The 18,931-nt window shown below is 38.6% G+C and overlaps 1 protein-coding gene across 2 annotated transcripts in view; it reads right to left on the bottom strand.

Annotated features, from left to right (window-relative positions):
• Nucleotides 1-10,404, bottom strand: part of Fs(2)Ket (Importin subunit beta Fs(2)Ket) — a 277,390-nt gene extending 266,986 nt beyond the window's left edge. For both annotated transcript variants that reach the window (XM_090388864.1, XM_090388863.1), the window contains exon 1: nt 10,245-10,404. In XM_090388864.1, the coding sequence (XP_090244990.1) occupies nt 10,245-10,284 (40 nt within the window). In that variant the 5' untranslated portion in view covers nt 10,285-10,404. The remainder of the gene's footprint in view (nt 1-10,244) is intronic.
• Nucleotides 10,405-18,931: the final 8,527 nt, after the last annotated feature.

Consider the following 18,931-nt stretch of genomic DNA (forward strand, 5'->3'; position numbering starts at 1 on the left):
ACTGAAAAAAAAAAAAAATTACTGAATTTCAGAAGCAGTAATACTTAAATAATATAATTTGGGTAGCACCCAACTCAACGTTGCTGATAAGGACAGAGACTTCTGTAGTCTGTTACGAAGTTCTATGACTGGTGCAAATAAACTGCTAGAATGGCTCGAGTGGTACAGTCAATATCATATAGGAACTTTGCCAGCAGGGACAAAGGAGAAAATAAGAATTGGCTACATCTTGAATACTGCATATAGGCTTGGAAACCTCATTTCAGGAAAAACAAGTCTTTTGGAAGAATAAAAAGCTATTCTTAGTAATGGCTCAGTTTCTGTAAATGTCAACACCTACACTGAGCATCACTTGGATGTAAGTGAACCTTATTTAAGGCTATAAAAGGCTCAGTAAACTAAATGCTGATGCCATTTTTATCTTTCCCTGGTTACAACACAAACACTGAACTACAGTCCCCATTTCACTAACAAACAACTGAATTTCTACAGAATTACAAACTCGTGTGGGCCCACTCAACCCTGAACAACTTGTGGAACTATTATATCCTGCTACAGGCAGCTCTAAATACATACCACAGTCAGCACAAGCAATAAGACCCTAACCCAGTGGTATACAAATTGATGGGCTAAAATGACCCCAAGGGGTTGAGGGATAAATTAAAGGGGTCACAGCAATTTTTAAATAAAAATTAGTTTGTGTACATAAAAGCTAAAAAACGTGTTGTTAAAATTACTTTTTCAATACTGCAGGTGTAGAGATGTAAGTCTGAGATACAAATGAACCCTACTGCCACTTCATTTTTTAGGGTGGTTTACATGTGTGATGCAGGTGGCATTCTTACTTATTGTCCATGCCTTAATTTGCTCACTGACTATGGACATACAGAAAGCAGCTGACTAGTGTAACTTCTCAGTACTACAATTACCGAACGGTAATCCCTTTAGCAATTAATTTGTGCTTCCTACAGCACAAATTCTCAAACTGCCTAAAGGCCAGAGGTCCAAATATGTGGTGGCAGTAAATATTTTTCAAAAGACACACCAACACCATACAAGGTCTGAAATCTTTCATGAAGAAACACATGGAAGTCCCTTGTAAAGCTTTAAGAGCATTGTTGGAAGTTTCATATTTAATAGGAAAAAAATTGAAATCACATACTATTGCTGAATCTCATTCTCCCTGCTGCAATAAAAATGATTTCAATTAGGCATGGAGAAAGGTACAGCAACAATTTAAATACCATTCCTCTATCCAGAGAGAGAGACAATCTAGTAGCATATTACAGTTATCGCCACACCATAAAATTCAGTTTGCTAAATCAATTGAGAGAAAGTCCAATTTTTGCAATACAGTTAGATGATTGAATCCACAGATACTTCAAACCCTGCTCAACTTACTGTACATGTCAAATACTCCTATGAGGGAGATATTTTGAAGAATTTTTTATTTTGCAAACCTTTGGAAAGAACAACAACATGTAAGAAGATTTTTGATGTTATGAATATTTTCTTTCAAACAAATAACCTAATGTGGAACAACTGCTTTGTGATTTGTACAGCTGCATTAACAGGATAAAATAATGGTTTAAAAGGCAAAGTAAAAGAAATTGATCAAAATATAGTTTTTAATCACTGCATTATACATAAGGAAGCATTAATAGCGAAGGAAATGCAAACTGATTTGCAAAAAGTTTTGAAAGATGCAGTAAGTGTGATCAACTTTATTAAAAGTAGAAGTTTAAATAACAAACTTTTCACTATACTTTGCAATGAAATGGGATGAAGCACTTCTTTTATATATGAAAATGAGGTGGTTGTCTGGTGGTAAAGTGTTGCGACGTCTTTTTGACCTCAAACAAAGTTTAATTGTTTTTATCAGATAAAAATCAGAACCTTGCTCAATTGCTTACAAATCAAAAATGGCTTAGAAAACTTAGTTCCCTTATTGATATATTTGAAAAACTTAATGATTTAAATTTAAGTCTTCAAGGACAGGGAACAAATATTAATGTTTAGTGATAAAATAGAAGGTTTAAAAAAGAAGCTGAATCTTCAGAAAACTGAATTTGTCATAATAATACTGAAATGTTCCCATGCGTTTCTGATTTTGTTAATAGCAATAATATTGACATTTTACAATTTAGGGATATCACTGCCACCCACCTAACAATGCTAATCAAGAATTTTTCCAAACAATTTAATGTATCTCCAGAAAAAAAAAAGTTATTGGATTTGTGATCCCTTTGCTTTTGATATTTCTACGTGACCCGAAATTACCAATCAGCAGGCGCCTCCATAGCTGGGTGGGCAGGAGCAACAGTGCATAGCACATGCCTCTTGATTAGACCAGGGTTCGAGCCCGTGACTACCAAATATGGAGGATGTGGAAAGGTCACGGAATGACCACCGCATATCCCGGAGCAATATGGCCTTAGTTGCTAATGCTCCTAAAAACCAAATAACAAACAAACCAATCGGCAAAAGGAAAATGTTATCGACCTGTCATCTGGAAAGTAGTTTTCACAGTTTTTCCCAAGTGGTCTTAAAGTGAGCACAATGCTTGTTTCACGACTAATTTGTGAAAAATTCTCTTCAAGAAGAGTATCCAGAATTATTGAAAAGGGCAATACAAAGATTGCTACCTTTCGGATCTACATATTTATGTGAGGTTGGTTTCTCGAAATTAACAGCTATAAAAACAAAACAAAACAGCATTCCAGACTTGATCCAGAAAATGACGAGATTAGGCATTTTAAATATTGCACAAAATATGTATGCAATATTACTTGATATCCAGGATCATCCTTTTCACTAATTGTTTTCTTTCGTAATGGTTCATTTTTTGTTTTGTAATCTTGATTGAAGAATAAGAATTTGATTTGCTATATTCAATTAAAATATTAAACAATTATTTTAATATGTAAATTAAAAAGGAAACTTTTTTATTCCTTTCTCAGTAATCAAAATTTTCTACTACAATTTATAAAATGCTATTTTTCTTCTCTAAAAATCTGGTCTGGCACATTGAGGGGTCGCATCAATTTTATAAAGGCTGTTTCAAAAATGGTCAATAATTTAAAAGTGAAAAGTACAAACTAAAATATGCAAAAAAGTCCCAGTGAACATTGGGCCACAAATGAACCGTTTTCGGGATAATGCACATTTTCTGTCAAGATCCGCCACTGACTACGGGAGCACTAGTTTAGCAAAAAGCTGTGAATCCTTCGCTAAGGGTGGTTTTATTAAACACAAGATAATACATTTTTAATTTTTATTTTCTACACCACAGGATTTTACAGATGTTACATGATGTTCTTTCTAACACCTTTCCTCAACACCAGGTGTTATGCTACTGGGCCTATCTACTCGTACTCCATGTGCAAAGTGCCCATGTTCTCTAAGGCGTTGATGTACCCTGATAAATGTGTGTCTGTTGGGCTGCCTTCGGCGGGGAAATGCCTCTTGGTACAAACATGCTTTTGATTTTTTTTTTTTTTTTTTTTAGGAACATTAGCAACTAAGGCCATATTGCTTCACGGATATGCGGTGGTTATTCCCTAACCTTCCTGCATCCTCCGTATTTGGTGTTCACGGACTCGGACCCCAGTCTAATCAAGAAGTGTGTGCTACGCACTGCTGCTGTTATTTGGTTTTTACGAGCATTAGCAACTAAGGCCATATTGCTCCGGGATATGCGGTGGTCATTCCCTGACCTTTCCGCATCCTCCGTATTTGGTGGTGACGGGCTCGAACCCCGGTCTAATCAAGAAGCGTGTGCTACGCACTGCTGCTCCTTCCCACCTGGCTACGGAGGCGCCATACAAATATGCAGCCTCGAGTGCACTTCCGTTGGCTTTACCATACATGAAGTGCATGTCCACATACTCTTCGTTGCTGTAACCTCTTTCCATGTTGACTATACTTTGACAAGTATAGGTCTCACCGCAATATCTCGAAAATGATTCACTTAAGGACCCATGTTTACTAGGCTTTTTTTTGCATATTGTAGTCTGTACAGTTCACCTTTAAATTATTGACTATCACTTTTGAAACACCCTGTATTTCGTAAAGGCTAACCCACACGAAAAATACAATACTGTACAGACAGCAAGCTTAGTCTGAATCATGTCATCGTGAGTCATAACTCCATAGGATCTTATTATGACCACAGTTAACTAAAATTTTTGTTCCGATTAGGAGACCATATTTAAAATCATAGTGGTCCACACTACAAATTTTAGTTCAACTGAAAACTGAAACTTTTCATCCATAAATATAGATGCTGTTTTATCAGATCAGTATTTTAAGAGAAATTTTACAGTTTGTCAGTAAAATTGTGTGAAAATATCTATCAGCAGCAGCTCAACTACTCTTGCAACTCTTTTTATTTGTTTTGTTTAGGGTCATGCGTGCTACAACTCCACGGGTGTTTCTCCACCCCCAAAAAAATAATAAAAATATATCCGCTGTATATATATGCAAGTGGGAGTGTCTTTGTATCACCTTTTTGCAACACAAGTGATATCATATATCCTGGCAAGTCCCAGATTTTAACTTTAATGTTTAAAAAAGCGTTTGGTTTTTGGAATTGTGCTTGAAGTGTACCAGTGCTTGACCATTTATCAGTAGACTGCAAAAGCTTATTAATTTCTGCATTTATTTTAATAATGATTGAAAGCATTGCAAATGTTATATTTCTGGCCACTAGAAATACAGCATTAGTTTTAACAGAGAAAAAGAAAAAAAGTTCCTTAATTATACTTAAATTTTCAGAAAAACATTTGTCACATAAAATAAAAAAATTAAACAATCTTTGCTAAGTTATAATTAGGGAAAGACACTTCAACATTACTATAATTCAACATATTAGCCAATATTTATATATTTCAATGAAAAAATAATTTCTATTAACTCTGCTTGTAGATTATACACATGAAATAGTAACAAGAAATCGATCATATCCTTTTTTTTCCCGAGGTACTTGTGACATTCACTACATAAATTCTGCTTCGGTATATTACAAAATGCCACTGTGTCCATTTATCTCAATCAGTTTTATTTTTCCTATGAACATCCTTCTTCACATATCACTGCTTGCATGTGAGTTGCTAAGAAATGTTACTTTTAACTTGATGCCTGCTAAAATCATTGGGCAGGGGATGATATCATAAGTAGCAACAGAACTCGTCAACTATGTTTGTTTGTTATTTGGTTTTTGACCTTTCCGCATCATCTGTATTTGGTGGTCACGGGCTCGAACCCTGATCTAATCAAGAAGCGTGTGCTACACACTGCTGCTCCTGCCCACCTGACTATGGAGGCGCCATCCAATGTTAGCTCACCCCAACAGAATTGTAAAATTTGACAATCATGACTTTCCATCAGATTAATGTTCTGGCCTTTTCTAGTAATGTAGAATATGACTGTGATGCCTGTTGGGAATGCAAATACACTGGGGATTAACTGATTTACTATTTATGGCCCCAAACTGTATTGGAATTTCTCATTTTTCCCACAAGTGAGCAAACTTCAGATAGTGGAAAACATGCCACTGTGATGAAAAGGAATGTTTTCACTACATGATAAATTGTACCCAGCTGTGAACACAATAGAGTAGCAAATTATATTTCATAGCCTTATATGCCCACTCAGCCTACACAAAGTGAACAATATAAACAGACAAAAAACACACACACACACACACACACTTACCATACAAAGTCCAAGCTGACACAAGCATTTAAATTTTAATTTAACACTCGAATTGCTTGCATCTTTAAAAAAATAAACCCACAATCATAATGATAAAATCAAGTGATTGAAAATCGCTGAAATTTGTGCAGAATCTATCCGTCACATTCCAGTTTCCTCTTTACCGTTAAGAAAATATATAAACAAAATGGATATGATCAGGTGAATAAATAAAGAACTGACTAGTTCACAACAGGGCAAAATAAAAAAAATAAAATAATAATAATAAAAAAAACAGGAATGTGGTATGGTTAAGGAATGATAAAAAGCTCCAAATAATTAGTTTCATCTGTAACAGTATCACAGAAGCTGACAAAGGATAAGCAATTAAAAGCAAGAAAATCGAAAAGAGCAAATCAAAATGCCCTTAGATAATGGATACAGTAGCATTAGCATAGGCATTTGATGCAAGAAAACAAGCTTATGCAGCATCAGCCAAAAAAAAAACCACTTCCACTTCACCCTTCTGTTCGTTCAAAATACCTCTCCAGCTGAGCCTTAAACTTATTTAGGCTATCAACTTCCACGACAAGGGATGGAAGTCTGTTCCACCAACCAACCACCCGCTGGCTAAAGGCAAATTTCCGCACGTCTATCCTACATCTGTCTTTCCTCAATTTGAATTTATGCCCTCTCAGGTGATTATACTGAGCGAGAGAAAGAATCCCATCAGCATTGAGCATGCTCAAACCATTCAAGGCTTTATACACCTCTATCAGATCACCTCGCTGGTGCCTAGTCTCCAGACACTGTAATTTGCAAAACTTAAGCCTTTCTTCGTAAGAGCACCCCTTTGTTCCATTCACTAATCTTGTTGCCCTTCTCTGTACTCGTTCCAGCAGCTCTACATCCTTCTTGAAATGAGGCCTCCAGACCTGTATACAGTACTCTAGGTGTGGCCTGACCATTGCCTTATACAAGGGAATAATCACCTCCTTATCCCTGCTAGAAAAATTCCTATATATCATTGACAATACACCATGAGCTACTCTTGCAGCCCGTCTGCACTGCTCAGAGAACTTCATATCTGCCTGCACAACTACCCCCAGGTCCCTTTCATTCTCTACCACTGTCAGTGTAGTACCACAGAGTTGATATGTTGCTCTGGGGTTGCTGTTTCCCATGTGTAGTACTTTACATTTGTCAATGTTAAACTTCATTTGCCACCTCTCAGCCCATCTGCTCAACCTTTCCAGATCCTGTTGCAGCAGCATAGTGTCAGTAGTGTTCTTGACAACCCTGCCTATCTTTGTATCGTCTGCAAACTTCGACATTAAGCTTGATATACCATCATCAATATCATTTATGAATACAGAAAACAATAATGGACCCAACACTGAGCCCTGAGGGACTCCACTAATAAAGTTGTATAATAAAGTAAAGTTGTGTTCTTTGGTTTTTAGGAGCATTAGCAACTAAGGCCATATTGCTCCAGGAATATGCGGTGGTCATTCCCTGACCTTTCTGCATCCACCGTATTTGGTGGTGACGGGCTCGAACCCCGCTCTAATCAAGAAGCGTGTGCTACGCACTGCTGCTTCCCACCTGGCTAAGGAGGCACCTTATAGTAAAGTGACAGAAAACCCAGCTGATGTAGTCAATGAACTAAATGGGTACACTCCACTGATCTTTACAGATGAAAGCTGTTTCACAAGGTAAACCTGGCAAATGAACTGCTAGAGTAGACTACAATGCATCAAACCATTAAGGTCAATTATGAGACCTTCATTTGATTCCCTGAACAGGAGAATTACTAATATCTTGCCAATTCATAAAAGTAATTCTAAGAATGAAGTAGATAACTCCAGTCTAATTTTAGTGGTAAAGAAAATCAATGAAGGCAATTAAGATTAAGAATACAACACCAGGTAATCTATACAGAAATGGTTTTCTCAAAGGAACACAGCAAGGTTCTGTAAATTGTAAGTCCTGCGTAATTAATCTCATAAACATGATGACAGCACCACTCATGAGTAAGTTGGATGCAAGAAATAACTAAAGTCTTTATTTGAACCTGAGCAGAGCATACGACTTGGTCCAACATGAGAGACTGCTGTAATCACAAGCAAGATCCTTAAATGGATTATGATGAGTTAGCCACATGACAGAAAACAAAGGGTTGTAATTAATGGCTACACTTCAGAATTGGTTAGAGATAGAATTGGCCTCCTCAGCTAGAGTGCATCTGATTTTCTTAAGTTTTGCAGATTGCATGATCATTGGGAGTGGTTAATGAGCAGTGTCTGCCAGGCAACATGCCTCCTGAAAGAAATAAACAGGCTTCAAGGTTGGTCACTTGAGTGGCAAGCATTATTTAGAATTTGTTTATACTGAGCACCCAAAATACAAGTCTAATACTGTATAATAAATATATAACATAATAAAAACACACAACACCTCTAATATAATAAAACAAATGCCTATCCCTGAGGGCTAGGAATTAGTTTGTTTATATTAGACGTGTCTCTTGGCTTCTCATTATAAACAAATTCTAAATGCTGCAATGCATTGTGTCTTTGGTATTTAGAGTAAAGGGGTTTATCATCATTTTTTTAGGTAATTACAGTAAAGGGGTTTGTCATCAAGGCCTCCGTAGCCGAGTGGGCAGGAGCGGGAGTGCAGTAGCACACGCTCTTTGAGTAGACCAGGGTTCAAGCCCCTGACTGCTGAATACGGTCGATCTGCCAACCCGCACTGGACCGGCGTGACAGATTATGGTCCATTTCCCTCACTATGAATTGTTGAGGAGGCTTCCATACTGCAGTGGGTTGATAATGGCTGCACTTTTTTTACATCATTTTTAAATGAAAAATAAATGTCGTCATGTCTTTTAATTTTGGATTTGATTGTGACAATGACATATTGAAGTGTTTTTAGTAAGCTTGTTTAGAAATGAGCTGCACATTGATATAGACAAAGTGACGTTCACATTCTAAAAAAAAAAAAAAAAACAAGTTTTAAGATATTTCTCAAATAAATCTTTATAAATGAATTTTATGAGTGAGATGATGTTAAGCAAGGCCTTTCTGCACTGTTGTCTACTATTTATATTTGTGATGGAGTGAATAACCATGCTATGTTATGCCTCAGCAAAGCCAAAATACAGGCACTGCTCTTCAAACAATGAAGGTCATTCAAAAATAAAAAATTAAACAAAATTAAAATTGTTTCATTAAACACAAATATTTTTCAAACCAAAAAAGGTAAGGAAGCCTTGATTTTGTCAAAAAAAAGTTTTACATGAGAAAACTGTTAACTTCGTTTTGTTTACTTTGTCTAAATGCCAGATAACAATTAAGAATATTAAATTACATTCTCAATCAACAGAATTGAATCATCAGATAATTAATTGCAACATGCTACTGAATGAATGAGCTCAGTATTTTTATATATTGCTTTTCCAAGCAATTTGATTTCATTTGATTTTTTTTTTTTTTTTTTCTTGGCATTCTCTGATGGTCTATTCATCCCAGTACAGCAGGCTTGTATTAACTGTAACCAAAAAATATTTCCCAATAAATATCATTAAGTATTAAAAATGCCTTTAAAATATATTTTTTAACTCTTGAACTATGTAATCACTTTCTTTTAAAACGCCTGCTTCATGCCGCTCCCGAATTAAAAACTTGAAAGCACAACAATAAAAAAATTTAAAAATGGGGAGTAGATGAGGGGATGGTTGCATATATCGGCTTTTCTTTAAATATCATAAATTCTATCTAAAAGACGAAATATTACAAAATACCAGAATAGGTAATAATCACATTTACTACAGTACTCGGAACACAGGATGTAAGGTGCATTCTACTAAGTGACTGGTTCAGTGAGATAATGTTAAGCAAGGTCTTTCTGCACTGTTGTCTACTATTGATATTTGTGATGGAGTGATGTGTGTTCCGTAATATTTTTGGTTAGTTCCTTGGCAAAAATGAGTGACATAAAATTAGACCTGCTGCACTATCTCATTAAATCAGTAAAAGTAGCAATCAGTTTGTCTAAATTTAAAATATACAAAACCTATTTTTTCGTCTATGCAGGAGCATTTTTATATCAAATAAGAACATGAAAGAAAATTGTCAAATGCGGTTTCGTTACACCTTTTTTTTCAAGAATTACTAACAGATTAGAAATAACGCGTACTACCACTTCCTTTTAGTGTTACCAGAACTAGCACCAAATTAATGAACTTAATTTAAGAATGAAATATATGCAAATCGCTTCAAGGACAAGGTAAGTTTAAATGATTCAGTCTGCTTTTGGATGCCTTCAGTCATTTCCATAATTTGTGAACATAACAGGGTATCTGCAAAACGATTTATTACTTTTGTTATTATTGTTATCATCAAAGCTTAGGAACTAAGCTTTTGTTGAGAAATCGAACTGCAATTGCTAGGCCTAATAACTCGCTACAATTGACATTAGGCTTACGATTGCTAACTGATAACTCTAGTGGCACTGCAATAATTAAAATCCATTAACTCTTTACATACCTGCAGAAACCGTCTTCTCTAACACCGCTATGAGATCCATTTTTTAAACTAACTATAATTCTAAACAAAAATTAGCGAACAAAAAATAATGATATAAACACGTTACACATTAAACCTGGAGCAGAAAAATCTACTCTCCTTCCCAAGCTATACCGGCAAAAGTGGCAGAGTTTCCCCACATGGTACTGCGTAGTTTGGCAGTGCGCAGAAAGTTCTACCGCCCTCCTGAACACTAGTTCCATTGGTCCATTCATACTTGCGATTGGATTTTGCACCAATAAAGAGCAACGACTATTCAACAAGCTGTTTCTTGGATCCAGTTTCTGTGTATTAAGGTACTGTACCTGTGTCTCAAATATTATTTTATTATTTTCATTAAGACCTATACATACACTTTTGTTTGAATTAAAACGTTTAAAAAAAACAAGAGTATTTTCCAAAATAGGCCAATAGCCACATAACTTGCAAATAAAAATATTGAGTCAAACAAAAACAGATTGTAGTTGTGAATATGATGATGGTCTGTGGTTGTGAACAGAAATAATACTGCCTAAATTGAAAACCAAAGATCTCTATCTGCAAAAACTCTGATTTAAGCAGAAAGTCGTAGTAGTGGTAGTAATAGTAGCACTCAAGACCAGCTTTTAAATAAATAACAAGATATCCCCCCCACCCCTTGTTGGAAGTGTTATTTATTGAAAAGACATTTAATGTTTCGGCAGTTCTTTTTTTACAAAGGTGGCGCCAATTGAACGAAAAGTCCACCCACACTGAAAGATACCAGTACACAGAGGTGAACTGGCCCAAAATGCTAAGCACCAATTACCACCGGAACAATGCAAAAAACAATTGGAACAAAATCTTTGAAAGCCACTGAGCCGAAATGCATTCCGCTCCTGACAGGACAAATTGTTAATACGAGGGGAGATCATTTAATTCGCGGACTGATGCAGGATTTCATGTTTACCGCGCGAACGTTCCATAACTGCCGCTAGAGGCGCTCGCCCTCATCGCTACTTACCGGACTCTATGTGAGTACTTGTCGAGCTAGTATTGCATGAATAGAGTTTTTTTAGCCACGTGTCACTCGATCGTTTCGAAGCAAGTATCATGTCGGATATACGGATTGAACAGCGATATGTGATTCGTTATTGTGTGAGGAGGAGCCAGTGCTGGATTAAGGTACGGGCTACCAGGGTGCTTGCCCAGGACATCATTCTTTAAGAGGCACCAAAAGCAGAAGGACAATGAGGGAAAAAAAAAATATATATACCCTTAGTAAATAGCTCCGAAAAATGATACTGCCGGAGGAGCGCGGTAGCACAGTGGTATCGTCACCGACCTCCGCACACCGGATAGAAAAGGCCCGGGTTCGAATCCCGTCGATGACGCGATGATCTTTAATGGGCTTTTTTTCATTCCGTGGCTGATTTAGTCGGTCTCAGGCGTAGATAGCAATGTTTTTCCCTAGAAACGTGTTTTTCGTTCAGCAAACAGACAAATCGACCATAGAACACACGCAATTAACAGACATAAGGCACAGCACTGCAGATGAATTTAATTATTCAGGTGGATTAAATATAATAGTTTGGTTTGGTAGTTTGCCCGGGGCAGGCAAGGAAATACCTTGGTTCGGAACTGGACGGAGCTTAAACCCCATCAGAAACAGTTAAAGAGATGAATGAAGCATATGGTAATGAGTGTTTTTTTGTAGGCAGGCCATATTCCAGTGTGACCGATCATTCCGGTGTGAAGTGGTTTCTCCATAAAGACAATGTCAGGCCCCATATGGCTAATATTCTGCAGGCCATGGACACCAGCAGCATGGTGCCAACTGGTCCAAATGCACCGCCTTTGGATTTCGAAGTAATACATAATTTTTAATATTTTCATTAATTTATTGAACATTAAAACAATACAAATTCTTTCTTTCAAAATGCAGTACTTCCTTCCAACAATCACAAAACGTTGGCTCGGCTGTACACAGTGCGCCAATTAAATAACAAGATTCATGCGCTCTGCGTTTAGTATTAACGTAAGAGGCCAAAATAGTATATGATTAGATCCACTAGATGTGCTCTTTCCAAAGAGTGCAAGTTGAAATTTGTCAGGTCAGTAGATAGAGATTTATGACGGAAAGAGTAACAGTAGTTTTGTGCATGTCATCAGAAAATTAAAAATGGAGCAAAGAGCAGTCATCAAATTTTATGGTAAATTGGGAAAAAGTGCTACGGAAACTTTTGACGATTTAAAAAAGTTTATGCTGATGAACGTTTGTCTCAACCAAGAGTGTGATTTCCTCATGTTTCCATGCCTGAAGAAAGATCTGAAATGCAAGCATTTCGAGTCCAACACAAAGATGCTTGCAGAGCCACAATGGAAGCACTTTGCAGTCTTTCAAAAAATAGCTTGCAACAAGCATCTAATGCATGGGCACAACGGTGAAGAAAGTGATAAAGTTCAAGGGAGGAAAAAAAACTACGGTCACTCGTAATTGATTACATCTACCCATGTGTATGGTGTCTGTAAATTGTGCGCGCTCTCTGCTCGAATTGCCTATTTTGCTAAACGAACGCCCCCCCTTCCCCCTAGTTTCTGAGGAGAAAAACCTTCCTCTATACGCCTGAGACCAACTAATTCAGCCACGGAGCGAAAAAAGCACATTTAAGTTCCTCGCGTCATCGAAGGGATTCGAAACCGGGCCTTTTCCACCCGGTGTGGGGAGGAGGTTACGACATTACCATGCTACCGCGCAGAAAAGTTCAAAGGAGAGTATTTCAAGAAAAAGAAATCCATAAAAGATTCAGATGATCAAAATTAAGATAAGATCTTGCAAGAGACCGGAAATTAAATGGCTGCTCTCGTAGTTTCGCATTTTAATATCATTGGCTCCATCCCTAATTTTGCTAAAGTCAAGTTACTTCCACCCATTGGCTTGTTTTCAACCTTGATGTCTTGGTTGAGGATCGTGTAATACCAAGAAATACTGTTTCTTTCTACGATATAGTAGAACCAGCTAAGCCCATGCATAAGACTAATGGGAATTATCTTATAAGTACCTACAATGCAAATATTGATATGGTTCGGCAGTATCTGGTGATGCGAAACAAACACCGCGAGAACTACCACTGGACATAAGACGAAGGTAAATAGGTCCAACTACAATAATGGATGATGTCGCAGAGAAATATTATTCATACTGCAGCGAGTGTGGCGCAGGATAAAGTCACTCGCGTTCAGGCCTGAGGCAGAGGGGTCGGATCGAAAATTCAGAGACGGTCTCCCGAGGAAGACAGTGGAGCGAGTGGCGGTGTCCCCAGCATGGCTACCACAAGAGAAGGGCAAAACCACCCAGCCCCACCAACTGGAAGTGCTTCCTGCGCAACTTCCTAACACTTCCTAATTCATTTCACAACTATACGTGGTCTCAATTCTAATCTCAACAATGTGCATTTCCACTTGCAGTCTGCCAAACCCCGTGTACTTTTTTGACAGAATCTCAGTTATCGGTTGATTCAACTATTGCTCATCTCAGATGCCCAAATTATTCGTTCTCAGAGACTTGGCAATTTGGAATCTCCTCTCTTCGATCTTCTCTGACTTAAAATCTCTCTACCTCACTGTGTCAAATTCATCTGTTGTCTCTACCGTTCTCCCAACTTCACTAATCACTTGGAGTTCTTTGACTTCCTGTCTTTGCAACTTGACTTTCTCCAGTCCAACCTTCCTAAAAGTGAGGTAATTTTCCTTTGTGATTTTAATGTTCACAACTCCAGCTGGCTTCCGTTTTCTAGTCACACCTACCCAGCTGGTCGAGATGCTGAGGCTTTTAAAATTACTAATGACCTTGTACAGATTGTTCATTTACCTACAAGAATACCGGACAATCCTAATCATACAGCCAACACGCTTGATCTTTTTCTCACAAACACAGTGAAGAGGAAGATGTAAGTCGGGGTGCCAGCAGAGAGATAGTAAAAAAAAAAAAAATGGGAGAGTGGTTATCTATCCTGAACAGAGTGAGAAAGAAGAAAAGGTGAGCCAAGGCTGCTCCTAGTTCTAGGGCAGGACCTGGACACAGTGCAGAACGCAGGTTAGAAAAAAAAAAAAAAAAAGAATAGTCAGTAGAAGGAGTGACTTTCAGTTGGCAGTGGAATTGTTAATGATCGGCATTTGCACGTCGGTGATTGGCGATCAGTGTCCTCCTCCAGTCAAATACCTCAGCTGCAAAGGTCTGGAAGGCTTCGAGATTGTTCTGGGTACATATCAGCAGATGCAAATCTGCTGGTGGGAAGTCCTGGATCTTATTCTGGAGACGGTTTCTGATGTCGTTGTAATGTACACACTCCAGAAGCAAGTGTTTCCAACTTTCACTTTGTCCGCAAAAGCAGGTAGGGAGTGTTGATGAGTCCCAGTGTATGCAGTTTCTCATTTAGAGAACCGTGTCCGGTAATGAGAAAAGAAGATTTGAGGCTGAGGGAGAACCATCGGGCGTTATTTTTAGTGGTTGCAAAGGTTGCCTCCTGAAGAAAACTCCGAGTTACAACCCCTACAGTAGAAGAATCCCATCTGGTCTGCCATACATTGAAGAGTTTATTGAGATATCGAGATTTCTCCTGCTTTATATCCGTAGTTAGTGAGAGTTCTATATCCAGGATCGTTGCCGGAGTACCTTTTTAATTCGATAGCAGAGCCCCTTGTAGATTGTATAAAGGTTGAGAGGGAGGTTGAGAAACTGTACGGCAGATTCGATGGGTCGCAAGGTGGTAGATGACTTTCATCAACCGGTGAAATACCACCACTTTGCTTATTGGAGGCTTGATGTGGTGAAACCCATGTTTAGTCTTTAGAGCAAAGATTCCGGCATCTCCCACCCCCCATACTTCTCCTTCAACCCATGCACGGTACTAAGTACTATAGGTTTTGATACCTTTCGTGTTTGGGGTTTTCATAAAAAAAAAAAAAAAAAAAAAAAAAACATAGCTCTTTGTATAGAGTTTAGCTTTCCTTTCATCTTAATGATGGGAACTCTGTGAAACCAGACCCCGGCAGCATAGATTACTATTGGGAGAAAGACAGCTTTATAATAAAGAAGAAGGGTTCGTTTTAATAGTCCCCACTCACTTCTTGAGATCCGTATAATTGCGGCGGAGAACTTTTTGGTTTGGTCTTGGAACTCAGATGCTGTAGATGGGGGAAGAAAGACAGGCGGTTGTCTATTACTACTCCCAGGACTTTTGTCTGTTCTATGAAGGTTAGCTGGGTTCCATCGATTTTGACTTGGGGAGGCTTTCGTAAGTCGAGTCGGTTTTTAAACATCATCATCTAGTTTTGGCAGAGTTAATTTGCAATTTGTTCATTGTTGTCCAGGTAGAGAAATGGTTGAGTACTCGCTGTGCTGTGGATTCGAGGGCTGCTCTGGAATGACCAGCGACCACGATGGTGAGGTCGTCGGCGAATGCTATGATTTCCGTTTTTTCAAAACTGTTACTGAGCCAGCTCTGGAGCACCATATTCCACACCAAGGGCCCCTGGACAGAGCCCTGGGGATAGCTACGGTGGATGGGTTTAAGGACTTGGCGATATTTTGACTTAACTACTATTGTATTGTGAGAAGTAGCTTCTGAACAGCCAGTAAAGATTGTTTGGACATTCTGCTGTTCGAAGACGTTCCAGTGCACTTTCCCACCATACATTATCGAAGGCCCCCTCGAAGTCTATAAACAGGGCGAGTTAATATTTGGATTGCGAAGTTTCCAGATGCAGGACCAAATTAGAGAGAGCATCTTCACATGATCTGCCCTGGGTGAATCCATATTGGGCTGGTGAAATCATACCTTTGGAAAGAAAGAGATTCGTGATTCGGATGGCCATTAGTCTTTCCAAGGTCTTGCCCAGGTTTGCCAGCAGGGCAATTGGTCTGTACGAACGAGGGTTCGTTATTAGGCGGAGAAGTGCAACCTTCCAGGGCTGGGGGAACTTTGATTTTTGGAGGCATTTATTGTACAATAGAAGATGTTCTGGCTTTAATTTGTGAAATCTAATGATGAAGGCATATTCAATTAAATCCAGTCCCTGGCACTTTTTGGTATTTACGTTTTTGAGGACCTGATTCAATTCCAGACTGGTGAAGGGTTCAGCTTGGGTCTGTGTTATATATTCGGCATTCTTCTTTCGGATACTTTTGTGTTCCGGCAAGTCATTCTGAGGGTTGTCATCCGGGAAGAGCTTATTTATGATGGCACTGACAGAGTCACTCCAGTTGGTGGTATCATTTCGATCAGCCAGGACAGTGCCGGAGATATCTGTTGTGAAGGTTTTTCCCCGTGTGATTTTATACAGTAACCCCTAAGGGTTTGAATTTCCAGATTCTAGGATGAATGTAGCCCAGGTTTCTCGCTTTCTAGTTGGTATTGCCTTGGTGTATGTATTCTTTTTATTCAAGTATTCCCTGTGAAGCCTTTCGACGTCTGCTGCTGCTGGCCAGTTTCGTCGGTTCTGATATTGCTTTCATGCGCGATGGACTTCCCTCCTTAGTGTCATAACTTCCGTGTTCCACCATGCACAATGTCTGTTGCATGGGACTTTCTTCCTTTTTGTTCTATACGAGGCTCTGGTAATTGCTGCTTGTATTACTTCGCTGTATTCTTCTGGTGTTGCATCTTCATATTGGAGAGGGTCGTGTGTTGGAAAGTCGAAGGCATCCCAGTCGACTGTTCTTCATCAGGGTCACATAGATAAAATTTCTTCCAATGCATGGCTCACGAGCGGGAAGCGAAGCTCTTCTCCGAGACTGAAGGATTCATGCTCGCCATCCAAGACCAGGTAATCAACACCAGGAACTATAGAAAATATAGAGAAACGATCCAACCCATCACCGCGGGATGCAAGGCGATCACCCAGACTGAGTACACTCATAGAGACGACCAGGTAGCCAGGATAATAGATTAGATGCTAGCAAGGAAATACCAGTTGAACAAAGAAAGCGTATTGTACTACAAGTATGAACCCCAGGCAGTACTAGAGACCCCAACCCACAAGCTGTACTGGAACTGCGCGGTAATAACGGATAGAACAATCCTGCACAACACACAGGACATAACCCTTGTGGACAAGAAGTAAAAGCTACCTATCTGATTGACATAGCGGTACCCAACACTGGCAATCTGCAGAAAAGCCATTGGGGAAAAAATCAGGAAGTACACAAACAGGAAGTATAAGACAGGAGATCAAAGAGATGTGGCATAGGCAACAAGTAACGACCATCCCGATTATCGTGTCAACAGGTATGGTACCAAAGATCCTACGTAACAGCCTAGAAGCAATAGGGCTCCCAGCGAACACCTACAAGAATTTCTCGAAAGTCGCAATCCTGAACACCTATAGGATTGTCAGAGAGTTCCTCGACCAACAGTAACATCAGACATAAACAACAACCACGCTGTGTACTTGGTAGCAATACCCGTCACGAGGTGGAACCCCCAATCAGAGAGAAATAATATAAGAGCAGAAATAATAATAATAAACTCAAATGTATCATTAATTAAATGCATTAATTTTATGGTTCATTAGTGCTGTTGTTTTCTATAACACGTTACATTTTCCACTTATTTTGAACACTAAATGCACAAGGCATAATATGTTATGGGTAGAAATTAACTCTATAATATCCTTGTAAATACACCATAGTTTCCCATAAATTTAACTACATAAGTAGTGTAACGGCATTATTTGATTTTATCTTATACTGTACTGTGCTACCTTCACAACGAGATTAGCATTAGTAGAGGCACACGATGCAAGAAAGCAAGCTTATGCAGCATTAGCCAAAAGAAAAAAAACTCCAATTTCACCCATATATTAGTTCCAAATACAGTACCTGTCCAGCGCAGCCTTAAATTTATTTAGGCTATCAACGTCCACAACAACAGATGGAAGTCTGTTCCACCATATTCTTCGTATTGGAGAATATGGTGGAACAGACTTCTCCCACTCAACCATCCCAGCTACAGTGGCGGATTTAGCACTTCAGAGCCCCCCAAGCGCAATTCAATTTTGAGGCCCCCTATAAATATTTTCGGTACCACTACCGTGTGCATTCTACGCGCACGTTTTTACTATAGCACGCGCTCTAGATTCGGTGTTGCGGTTTCAATCACATGGTTGCGCAATTCTTTCATACATATTTTAATTAATGTTTAAATGAAAAAATGACACAACTACCATCCCTCCAAAATCTAACATTAATACAAATCTAACATAAAATTAATACAAAATCTAGCATTAATGATAATATGTATTCTACTTCAGATTCACTTAGTTCGATAGATATTTCATATAATATGTGGGTATATTCGCATAAGAGTTTATTAACATCTCATATTAAATTATAGTTTTATTCAGTAACGGTAATACAGATGAGTGTAAACATTTAAAATGAAACAATTTTATTTTTTTTGAGACCTGAGATTTGAGGCTCCCTCGATTTAAGAGGCAACTCGCGCCTCGTGCGCCTGTGCGGAAATCCGCCACTGACCCGCTGGCTAAAGGCAAACTTCTGCAAATCTATTCTACAACTGTCTTTCCTCAATTTGAATTTATGCCCTCTCGGGTGATTATTCTGAGTAGGAGGAAGAATCCCATCAGCATTGAGCATGCTCAAACCACTGAAGGCTTATTACACCTCA

This window comes from Mastigoproctus giganteus, chromosome 14, assembly GCF_048544385.1.
Source record: "Mastigoproctus giganteus isolate SK-2022 chromosome 14, ASM4854438v1, whole genome shotgun sequence".
NCBI classification, from domain to species: Eukaryota; Metazoa; Arthropoda; class Arachnida; order Uropygi; family Thelyphonidae; genus Mastigoproctus; species Mastigoproctus giganteus.